The sequence below is a fragment of the Artemia franciscana genome, chromosome 11, assembly GCF_032884065.1.
Source record: "Artemia franciscana chromosome 11, ASM3288406v1, whole genome shotgun sequence".
NCBI lineage: Eukaryota > Metazoa > Arthropoda > Branchiopoda > Anostraca > Artemiidae > Artemia > Artemia franciscana.
The window spans coordinates 26356079-26368326 of NC_088873.1; the positions used below are offsets into that span (position 1 = coordinate 26356079).

A 12248-nucleotide genomic window follows, 5' to 3' on the forward strand; every position below is an offset into this window, starting at 1 on the left:
ACAGAAGTAGCTATGCGTACAACCTCAAGAATTGTCGACTTCTTCTCAACCATAAAGATGTTTTCAATTAAAATTGTAAACATTATGCGTGAATAAGGAATTACTTGCGAACCTGACTGATTTAGGTTCAGTTAGGTTCAGCCTCTCCCCCCCCCCATACATGAGAGATAAGAATAATAGCAAATAAACAAGACAATGAAATACTAAAGACAAGATTAAAATCAATTAATAAATAATCGTTGGTAAGGAAGGAGACAAAAGATATATGATAAAACTGAGATAATTCCATAGTAGAAACAATCCAATGTTAGGTTGAAACATACTGTTTTTATTAGCTTATTTAAGCTAAACTTAAACAGAAGTAGCTATACGTACAACCTCAAGAATTGTCGACCTCTTCTCAACCATAAAGATGTTTTCAATTAAAATTGTAAACATTATGCGTGAATAAGGAATTACCTGCGAACCTGACTGATTTAAAGAAAAAATAGCTGAAACACAAGCTATATTTGAACATGGTAACTGTATTTTAGACTAGGCATCAACACAAGGGCACAAGATCCTAAGCAATATTGATTGTTGGCAACCTTGCAGCAACGATTTCACCAAGACCTTTTCAAAGATAATATTACTTTTCTTAAGACAAGAAATTGTTTCGTCAAGAGCAGACGTGCTAACTAGTTACTGATGAAATTAGAATAAAAAAAATCTAGCATCCAATATAAAAACACGAGACTAGATTTATTAGCAAAAATACAAGGAGAGAACATCTTAATCATTGCAAAAACAAATGGGTCACAAAACTGACAAAGCACAGGCAAAAAAGTAGACACAAACAAATGACGATAGAAAAAAGAAGAAGTCACAGCAAGAAAACGGAAATATCAGCTTCGGTAAATTGAGATCTTCTGTTACAACTCTGACACACAATAGTTCAATCTTTCTTTTCATGAGTATCTGAAAATGAAAATAAAATGTAGTATAAAACACGGCTATGAATCATCTCAAATTGGGTGAAACAAACAAGTCTGAACAAGAGCATAAGAAATACTTGACTTAGGGAGAGAAAGTCTGGATGATAATTAAGAGATCATTAAATAACTAATCAGCACGTTTTCTTTTTGTAAATCGAAAAAAAATACACCAAGGGACGAAATAAAGGGTAAAATAAAAATCCGACTTTTGTAAATACCTTTTTGAGAAAGACACAATTGTCAATACTTTAAAATTGATGAAATCTTTTAAGAAAATTTGGTTCGTACTATGGCCATTGGCCTTTATTATCAGTTTACCCTTTTTGTAAACTTAGCTTCATTTCTCTTTAATTTCAACACTTCAACTCTGATCCTAGCTATTATTAAAATTCTTTTTATCCTGTTAATATTATCCCTCGTTTAACGCATTACGAGACGACTAGAAAGTATCGACCAATTAAGAAAGTCCCCTAATGAATGCAGGGTTCTGATGAGTTATTCAGATACAAATTTAGCTTGAAAAACCCAAGGGTAAGTTTCGCCCTTCAATTTGAATGGGCCATTCATTGCCTTTAGTCAGAGCTTGTGCACCTCAAAGTCAGAGGCTATTCGTGAAGTTTTCATTGTTTGCTTGATATTTAGTTCTATTTGTCAATTTGATCAGAATAGTAAGCTTTTTTTCTGCTTTTACATTCGCCTTCTTTTCGAATAGCCTAAATATATTTAGAAAGAGGGTAGAGTCAGGTATAGGCGAGGAGGTCCTGTATTATGCAGTATATCTTTCCTGGGGGAAAGTAAGATTTTTAAAAGAAGAATTTTGGGCTTAATACCGTAGCAAATACGAACCACGCTTCTAGCATCCATACTGGTTCTATCTGTGGCACGCCCACAACAAGAATACCAGCAAAGGCAAAACTTGAAGAACCCGTGGCCTGTCTCGACCGCGATATCATACACTCTACCATCAGTGATGGCACTGGTGGCACTACACAGCAAATAAACCGATATTCATTAGTTTTGACAAGCCATTAAGCCGAAATATAAATTTAAAATTAGTATCCCTACTCGCAATTTTGGTTTTCTATGGATATATAATACTGGAACCTTACATGAAGGAGGATTCCAAAACAAAAGACACGCAAGACTTTCTATTTGAATCTAAATGGGATTAAGCGGTCACGTGCTCATATTTTTTTTTTTTTTACATAATCATAAACTTCATTTTGCTGTCTTTAAACAAGGGCCTTTTTTATATTATTATCAAGCAATGCATAGGGATAACAAAAAGTGCAAAAAGAAGACAACAAGAGGATAAACTACGAGTGAGGAAAATAAAAAGAGACAGAAGAGTACAAATCACAGTATATTCTGAAGAATCTTATACCATTCCATAATTCTAATTCTAAAGAAACAAACGATTACATAATTAAAGACATCAAGAATCTGGCGGAAAATTCAAAATTAAAGATATACACTGGAATTTTTTATTGTTTATTGAAGTGGAATATCTGGCATCTTTAATCTATCCATTAAATTCGGAATTGTATGAAGAGCTGGTTTAGCCTGCCAACCAGTCCAGTGGGAAAGGCAGGCAAGTCTAGCAGCCCCAACCCCAGGGGTGCAATTGGGGACCCTCCAGGTACAGCCTTTTTATTTTGTGCTTGATGCCTACATCTCTGCTTAGCCGTAAAATTACCCTTCAGATAACTGCTCGTGCCAGCCAGAAGATCCCTTGTCTTTGCTGTTCTTTCCTTTTTGGCTGTTTTGGCTTGTAGCTTAATTAGCCTTGTTCAACTGGAGTTCACTTTAGCCTAAATCATGGGTGATGCCTCAAAAAAGAGCTATAAACCTCCTAGTACCAGAGAGATGAGATCAGACTGCTCCATCCAGTTTAGTGGTGCTGAATCTATTAATGAGCAGATTGCTATGCTCACCTCACACATTAACAGTCTAAAGAACAAGCAGAAGCTGATTGCAGATTCACTAAATGATCAAATTCTGAAAACTACAATGGCAGAAGTTGTCAGTCAAGCACTGTCTTCTGAAGTTGGTCCTTTGGTTGAGGCCTCTGTTAAAATACTTACCCCTAGTCATGAACCTGCTACTTTTGATGCCAACATTATAGAAATAATCAAACAAGAGGTATACACTAGCCTGAAAATGGATTTTGATGTGCTTGTTGAAAAATCACTCAAACAATATGATCTGAGGATGACAAAGCTTGAATCATCCCTGAAATTGCTTGACTCAGGTTTGTCAAAGCTGCAAAATTCTCTGAAACCAATTCAATCCAATGTTGATCGTCTGAGTGATCAGTTTGACCAAATGAAACTCTCAAATCAGCTGGTCCTATTTGGTTTAAAAGAAGACCCTTATCCAGAAGCTTCTGAAAGCAGATTCCTTGGATTTTGCAGTACTAGATTTCCTGGTATTCCTGTGACCCTGAATGATATAGTTTCTGCTAGAAGGATTGGTAAACAAGGCTCAGGTTTGAAACCCCGTCCACTTGTTGTGGAATTTTGTAGTTCTAGAATGCAGCAGCTCATTCTTAGAGAAAAGAAATGTTTGCAAGGTAGTGGTGTCTTTATTTCTGAGTCACTCACAAAGTCTAGACTTCAGCTACTTAATTATACTAAATCAAAGCTTGGGAAGAGGTCTACATGGTCTAGTGGAGGAGAAATACTCACAAAGCTTTCTAATGGTAAAGTGATTACTGTCAAAGAGGCATCTCAAGTTGATACTCTCTATCAGTTAACTACAGCTCATCCAAGTCCATCCAAGCCCCTCCCAGGACTGAAATAAACCATTTCTTTTTTTTTCCAGCTCTGTTTTGTAAATTTATTTATGATTTAATAGTTTTTCTTATGTTTGCATAATGTTGTTTATTATTTTTATTCCCTTTGAACCTAGTAGTTTATTATTGTCTTTGTTCTTGCAGTTGTTTTCTCTATTGTTGCCTATATGTCTTACCTTTCAATCCACCCTCTCTTACTTCAGCCTGCTTGTATGGATATTGTGTTCATTTGTAAAGTTAATGTCTACATTTGTCATGTGTAGTATATATGGGTGATTTCTCCTTTCTTTTGAATTCTACTATTCTTAATTCAGTTATATTTGATCAACCAAGTAGTGCTGGTAGACAGGAGGCACACACTTTTGACCCTCTCCTTGAATCTATGATTAGTTCTAGCTGCAATTATCACACCACCATTGATTATTGTGATAACATTATGCCCTCACTCTCTTCAAATAGTTGCTTTAATGTATTTTGTTTGAATGTGCGTGGAATAAGAGATAAGTGGGACAGTCTTAAATCGTATTTGTGGTCTAATAATTCTTGCCCTTTTGATGTCATAGGCTTGACAGAAACATGGTTATCTGATAATGATAATTTTACAGCTTATGATATGGATGGTTATATTGCTATTCACGTCCCTAGAATGGTAACAAAGTGTTCTGGGGGTATTTCTTTGTTTATAAAATCTAATATTGAATTTTGTAGAAGATCTGACCTTGAATGTCTAATAGTAGGACAGTTTATTCTCTTGTCATTGATCTGAAAAGCCAGTTTGCATGTGATACTGTTTGTTTGTTTTATAAGCCCCCCCCCTTTTCCAACACATCTGTTCTGTGATTTACTTGATCAGCTTTCCGGTGTGGGGACTTTCTCTAATAAACGAATTTGTGTTTTGGGAGACTTTAATTGCAATATGTTAAATGTTGGATCAAATGATGAATGTGACCATCTTTTTGATGTATTTTCTTCTTCAGGGCTACTTCCTTCAATTTTTTTTCCTTCTCGCGTTGACCCTTCAAGAAATTCTGCCACTTTAATAGATAACATTTTCACTTCTCATTCTCCTAATTTGAAAATCTCTTCTGGTCTTGTTTTCACTGATCTTTCTGATCACTTTCCTATTTATCTATCACTATCTGTGCCTAAAACTGAGATTACTGTGGATGAGAAAGGTAAGTCTTCTTTTAGAGTTTTTACAGATAAAGAAATTTCTAATTTAATACATGGTCTTCAGAGTAATGATTGGTCTAGTGTTCTTGAAGCTAATGATGCTGATTGTGCAACTAGATTATTTTTGTGTCGTATGGGAACTCTGTTGGATAAGCATTTTCCTCTTAGAAATAAGCCAAGGAATTTTACACCCAAATGCCCATGGATGTCTAGAGGTCTGATCAATGCAACCCATATGAAGGCGTCTTTGTTCAAGGCCGCATGTAAAAGTAAGACACAGGATGATCTTTTGAAGTATAAACATTACAAAAATGTGCTCACTTCTTCAGTCCGTTTAGCAAAAAAGCTGTATTTTTCGCGTCGAACTAACGAAAGCAAGGGGAATTTGCGCAAGGTTTGGGGTGTAATTAACGAAGCTCTCTCTCGCAAGAAACTCAAACATTCCTCCCCATGTCTTTATAGAAATGCTGATGGATCTGTTGTGGACAAAAAATCCTCAGCGAGTGCCTTCAATTCGTATTTCACCACACTTCCTTCAGTTCTAATTCCACCCCCGAGTAGAGTAAGTTGTTTTCCCTTGGCATAGAAGTCTTTTTTCTTTTCCCCATGTAGTACTACTAAGATTGCTAGTATTATTTCTCAACTTCCTGGCAGTCGTTCAGTTGATAGTTTTGGTTTGAGTAATAATGTCCTTAAAAAAATTAGTAAGTTTGTTTCTCATCCGATTTCACACATAACTAACCTCTCTCTTTCTTCTGGTATTTTCCCTCATTCACTTAAAGTTGCTACTGTTATACCTTTGCACAAAAAAGGTGATTCGTCTCTAATTTCAAACTACAGACCTATTTCTCTTCTTCCCGTCATCTCAAAGGTTGTTGAAAAAGTAGTGTATCGTCGACTCTCTTCATTTGTATTTAGTACTAATTTGACTGATGGAAATTCTCTCATCACTAACCATCAGTATGGTTTTCGTCCCTTATTCTCTACCTTACATGCACTTACTGATGCTAAAGAGTTTGTGCGTGTTAATCTGGACAAGGGCTTGTGTGTTTTGGGTCTATTTCTTGACTTTTCAAAGGCCTTTGATATGGTTGACCACAATGTTCTTCTGTCTAAACTATCCTTATTTGGTGTGCATGAAGTCCCACTAGAATGGTTTAGGTCCTACCTCTCAGATAGATCTCAGTATGTTTTGGTTAACCGTACTTCTTCCACTACTTTGCCTGTATTGAAAGGTGTCCCACAAGGCTCTGTGCTTGGACCACTTTTGTTTCTAATCTACATTAATGATCTTGTTGATGGTCTTCATCCCCATGTTCACCCTGTTCTTTTTGCTGATGACAGTAACTTTTTCATTGCTGCAGTGGACCTGCCATCTGCCACTTCTATAGCTCAAGGTCTTCTTGATAAAGTAAAGGATTGGTACTGGTCAAATGGTATGGCTCTTAACAGCCGAAAGAGTTCCATTGTCAACTTTAGGACCCCTTACCGTATGAGAGACGTACAGGAGCCAATCACCCTGACTTTTGAGAATGATATTATACCACAAGCTACTATGGTGAAATTTCTTGGTGTGTATCTTGACTGTTTTCTTTCTTTTAAACCGCATATAACTCACACCCGTTCCTTAATCCTCCGCCAGTCTTCAATGTTGCACCGGATTAATTCATTTCTTCCTCCTGATATTATGGTTTCTCTTTATTATGCTTTTATTCATCCTTACCTTTCTTATTGTTGCTCTGTCTGGGGCAATACTAATAAATCTCTTCTCTGCTCACTTCAAAGAGCCCAAAATAGGGCAGTGAAGGCTACTTTTCTTCTCCCTCGGCTTTACCCTTCCTCTGATCTTTATAATGATACTGGAATAGCTCCGCTGGATCATATTATAGGTAAGAGTACTCTTTATTTAGCGCATTCTGCTTTTCTAGGTACTCTTCCACCGACCCTGCAGCAGTTTTTCTCAAGGACAGGCTCAGGTAGGTACTTTTCTTCTTTGCGTAATTCTTCTCGACGATTCATTTTACCAAAACGATCCTCTACAGCACCTCAGAGGTCTCCTGTATATCAGTCAATTCTATTATGGAACTCCATCCCTTCGGATGTCCCTCTTTTTCTTTCTGCAAAGGCATTATTTCGTCGGGTCTTTCCAGTTCAATAATTTTTGTCTCTCTGTTTAATTCTATCCCAATTTGTATGTCACTTCTCTTCTTTTAAAATCATTTTCAGCTATATGTTAAATCTCCTTCTAAATCTTCTATCTGTTAAATGTCCTTGTCTTGTTCCAATGTTTTTTTTTTTTTTTTTTTTTTTTTCTTGTATATATTTTATAAAAGTGTTTTATTATTGTTCTCTGTGGCCCATTACAAGCAAAGCTTCTTGGGCCTATTAATTGATTTACTTTTGTAATAGTTTTTCTTTTAGTATTAATAAATTGATTGATTGATTGATTGATTGATTAGAAACCTAATTCTTACACGATAGAGAATCAAATTCCTATCGAAGTGAAAAAAGAATAATGAAAGATAATAAGAATTTCTTCATTGCTAGTGACGGTTGACTATTTCAAGATTGGAACAAAACAAGTTATAATTGGAAATATCAAGAAAATTTATAACATGAACTTGTTCTGCATTAAACCATGGACTAGAGAAGTACTCAGAGCTGGTTACATTTAAAAATTACCTTTATAAAAAACAAGAGCTAAGAGTTCATATGGCATGAGCTCTTGCAGAATTTTAAGAATCAACAGATTGATTTAAAAGGAAAATCAAAGGCTTATTGTCGGTTGGGATTCAAAATAAGAGCTCATAGACACGAAATCCTTCTAATATCAAAATTCATTAAGATCCGATCACCTACTCATAAGTTAAAAATGCCTCATTTTTTCTAATTTTTCCTCTCCCTTCAGCCCCCAAGATGGTCGGATCGGGGAAAACGACTTTATTAAGTCAATTTGTACAGGACCCTGGCACGCCTACCAATTTTCATCGTCCTAGCACGTCCAGAAGCACCCGAACTCGCCAAAGCACGGGACCCCCTAACTCCCCCAAAGAGAGCGGATCCAGTCCAGTTACTTCAGTCACATATCTACGACATTTGCCTATTCTATCCACCTAGTTTCATCCCGATCTCTAAGCGTTTCCCAAGATTTCCGTTTTCACCCTCTAACTCCCCCAAATGTCACCAGATCTGGTCGTTATTCAAAATAAGAGCTCTTAGACATGAATTCCTTCTAAATAACAAATTTCATTAAGATCTGGTCACCCGTTCTGAAGTTAAAAATACCTCAATTTTCCAGATTTTTTTAGAATTTACCCTCCCCCGAACTCCCCAAAAGAGAGCAGATCCGTTCCGGTTATGTCAATCCCGTATCTAGGACTTGTGCTTATTATTCCCACCAAATTTCATCCCGATCGCTCCTCTCCAAGCGTTTTCCAAGATTTCCCGTTTCCTCCTCCACTCCACCAGTATCACCGGATAAAGTCAGGATTTCAAATAAGAGCTCTGAGACACAAGGTCCTTCTAAATATCAAATTTCTTTAAGATCCGATCACCCATTTGTAAGTTAAAAATACCTAATTTTTTTCAATTTTTTCTCTCCCTTCATCCCTCCAGATGGGCGAATCGGGGAAACGACTATTATTAAGTCAATTTGTGCAGGTCCCTGACACACCTACCAATTTTCATCGTCCTAGCACGTCCAGAAGCACGAAACTCGCCAAAGCATTGGAAATCCCCCTAACTCCCCCAAAGAGAGCGGATCAGTCCCAATTATGTCAATACATATCTAGAACTTTCGCTTATTCTTCCCATCAAGTTTCTTCCCGAACTCTCCACTCTAAGTGTTTTCCCAGATTTCTGGTTTCCAAAATTTCTGTTCCCCCCCTCCAGCCCCCTATGTCCCCGGATCCGATTCGAATTGAAAATGGAGCATCTGCGACATAAGATTTTCTATATATCAGGTTTCATTAAGATCCGATCACCCAATCGTATGACAAAGATACCTCAATTTTCAGTTTCCCCCTCCAACTCCCCCCAATGTCGCCGGATCTGATCGGGATTTGAAATAAGAGCTCTGAAGCATAAGATCCTTCTAAGTATCAAATTTCATTAAGATCTGATCACCCGTTCGTAAGTTACAAATATCTCATTTTTTTTCTAGCTTTTCGGAATTACCCCCCCCCCCCCAGCTCCCCCAAAGAGAGAGATCCGGTCCGGTTATCTCAGTCACATATCTTGGATTTGTATTATTCTTCCAACCAAGTTTCATCCTGATTTCTCCACTCTCAGCCTTTCCCAAGATTTCCGGTCCCCCGCCCCCAACGTCCCGTCCCCCATGCCACTGGATCCGGTCGGGATCTAAAATAAGAGATTTGAAAAACGAGGTCCTTCTAAATATAAAATCTCAATAAGATCCGATCACTCCTTCTTAAGCTAAAAATTCCTCATTTTTTCTAGTTTTTCAGAATTAACCCCCCCACCTCCCAACTCCCCCAAAAAGAGCGGATCCATTCTGGTAATGTCAATCACGTATCTAAGACTTGTGCTTATTTTTCTCACCAAGTTTCATCCCGATCCCTCCGCTCTAAACGTTTTCCAATATTTTAGGTTTCCCCTTCCAACTCCCCCCAATGTCACTAGATCCGGTCAGGATTTAGAATAAGAGCTCTGAGACACGATATCCTTCTAAATATCAAATTTCATTAAGATCCGATCACCTGTTCGTAAGTTAAAAATACCTCATTTGTTATATTTTTCCGAATTAACCCCCCCCCCCCCCCCAGATGGTCGAATCGGGGAAACAACTATTTCTAATTTAGTCTGGTCTGGTCCCTGATACGCCTGCCAAATTCCATCGTCCTAGCTTATCTGGAAGTGACAAAATTAGCAAATCCGAGACATACAGACCGACATACCAACAGAATTTGCGATCGCTATATGTCACTTGGTAAATACCAAGTGCCATAAAAATTAAGAAAAATTCGTCACAAAGAATTAAAAATCTTGGCGTGTGAATTGTTAAAACCATATCATACAGAGAATTTAAACCTGTACTAATCGAGGAAAATTGAACCTTTGACACCCTCCGTATTCCTCCAACCCCATCAGCATGTTTTTAGCAAAAAGACTGACATTATGCGTCTTGTTTAATCCAGAATCACGCATATATTTCACAATCCCAGTGCAAAAACAAGCTAAGTCCAAACTGCAGACTGACACAGTAAAAAAAAAGAAAAAAGAAAAAAAAGAAAAAAAAGGCAAAGTCTAACTAGGTGCAGAAATAAAGGTCTGACCTAAGGCAAATACAGACTCACTGCAATAATGACCGAAGTCTGGGCTATGGAACAACTTAATATGAAAAGAGTTAAGTCTGTAAGAATAGATTCGGACCAAAAGACAATGTAAGTCTTGAATCTGTGCAAAAACGAAGTAGATCCCGATTTGGTAGAAAAACGACACTCCAAGCTTTAGAGGATTGAGTGGGTGGCAACCCCACTCCTTTTTCTAGTTCTTTTTATGTGTTTTAAGTTTAAATTAATTATGCATATTAGTTTCTATTAGATTTAGGTTTCATTTATTCCCTTATAGCTATTTACGCTTTCTTAAATTTTATTTGTGACATGACTAAATTTCACCTAATTTTAAGTTTTCATATCGCCCTTTCCAAGAAAATATTTTCTTGAAATTAAGGCTGGTGAAAACGGGTAATAATTTGAAAAGGTTATACTTTTATTTAGTGTTTTAATGATGTAAAATACAATAGGAAAAAACACGCTACGAAAAAACACACACGAGATTTATTTGTTTCATATGCAACAAAGTATAAACCGATGATATTCATTAATTTTATTTATGTAGGCACTATAAGAGCAGCTTTAAAGTTGCAAAGCGCACAAAAAAGAGAAATAAAAGACAAAAAATTTGTCCATTGATCATTCGACGGCATATCCTCCCAAGATCGATTGACAGGCAAGTGCGAAGCCAAGTGGGATGCAATGAGCTAGTGGACGAGTGTAGTTCAGTTTATTTAGAGTTTGAATAGAGACAATTAGAATACAAAAAATTCAAGATATTTTGTATTTCAATGTTACCCAAGGGCGAATCCAGCATTTTGAGCTGGAGGAAGGGAGATACATTGATAGTCAACTTGCTTGCAGTATGAGTGCCCACCTCGATCAAATCCAGGCCTCCCCGCACTAGAAACCTAAGAGCAATTCTTCATGAAAAAAAACACCTCCTTCCATCTAGCTCAATCATCCTTCTACACAAGTCCTCTGCACGACCTCTTGTCCAGTATGGCTGCCTTCTATATACTGCACTTCCCAAAATACGCCTGACGCAAGTTCACAGGACCCAGAGCAGGGCTAGTAAATCAGGCTTAGCCCATCAAAGACCACTATCATTAAATAATGCGTTTGATGTGGCACCAAGGAAATCACGTTTGCATTTTCTGCATTCTCGTGTCACTGTTTGCCAGGACAACAATACAAGAAGGCGGTCAGAATGTTCGTTACGATTACTTGATGGAGAGAGCACCTAGGAAAAGGTAATTGAAAAACTCACTGAAGCGCTTATTCAATCGGAAATATCTGATCGTTCCATAAATTTTTGTTCATGAGACACGGGGATTGGACTATACATGAAATGAATTATAAGAAAGATATAGTTATAATAAGTTGTAAAATTTATATAAGCTATAATAAGTTTCGTTTTTTCCTTGAAGACAACGAACGCCAGAGTTGTGTCATAAGTTCTATTCACGTCGACTTAGGGTGCAAATAAACCTTAGGGTGAGAGATTTTGGAATGTAAGATTTAGAAAAGTTGCGGATTTTTCTTTTATTAGTCTTAAAGCCTTATTACATTGTCACCAGAACTATTCAAAAGCGTAAACTTCTAGAGCTTATGGCATGGTGTCTATTCGTTTTGTTGTTATATCCTTTTTTTCATAAATTTATTTACACAAAAATTTGGGCTCCCTAAACAGTGTTTCCTGTGTTTTTTTGTGAAACACGTAAAGCTGAAGAATCCAGCTGCATGTAACACTAATATCACGGAGGAAGATTTCCTACAGATAAAATGATTCAATTAAGCTCATCAAATTATTAGAAAGAAGCATAATCAGATTTCATCAACAAGAAAGAAATACAAATGAAGGGACATATGCCTTTATTAGTTTTCATGATTCTCAGTATTTCTTTACCCCGTAACATAGTTCGTATTACAAATGGACAGGGATATAAGGTTTTCTGAGTTCTCCAAAGGTTCATAATTCTATATCGAGAAAAAGTATAAGATTATTGATCA

At 37.0% G+C, this 12248-nt stretch overlaps 1 protein-coding gene across 2 annotated transcripts in view; it reads right to left on the reverse strand.

The window, feature by feature from the left end:
* Positions 1 to 722: 722 nt before the first annotated feature.
* The window catches only part of LOC136033022 (protein disulfide-isomerase TMX3-like), a 145893-nt gene continuing 134367 nt past the window's right edge, over positions 723 to 12248 (reverse strand). For both annotated transcript variants that reach the window (XM_065713572.1, XM_065713571.1), the window contains one exon: positions 723 to 957. In XM_065713572.1, the coding sequence (XP_065569644.1) occupies positions 935 to 957 (23 nt within the window). In that variant the 3' untranslated portion in view covers positions 723 to 934. The remainder of the gene's footprint in view (positions 958 to 12248) is intronic.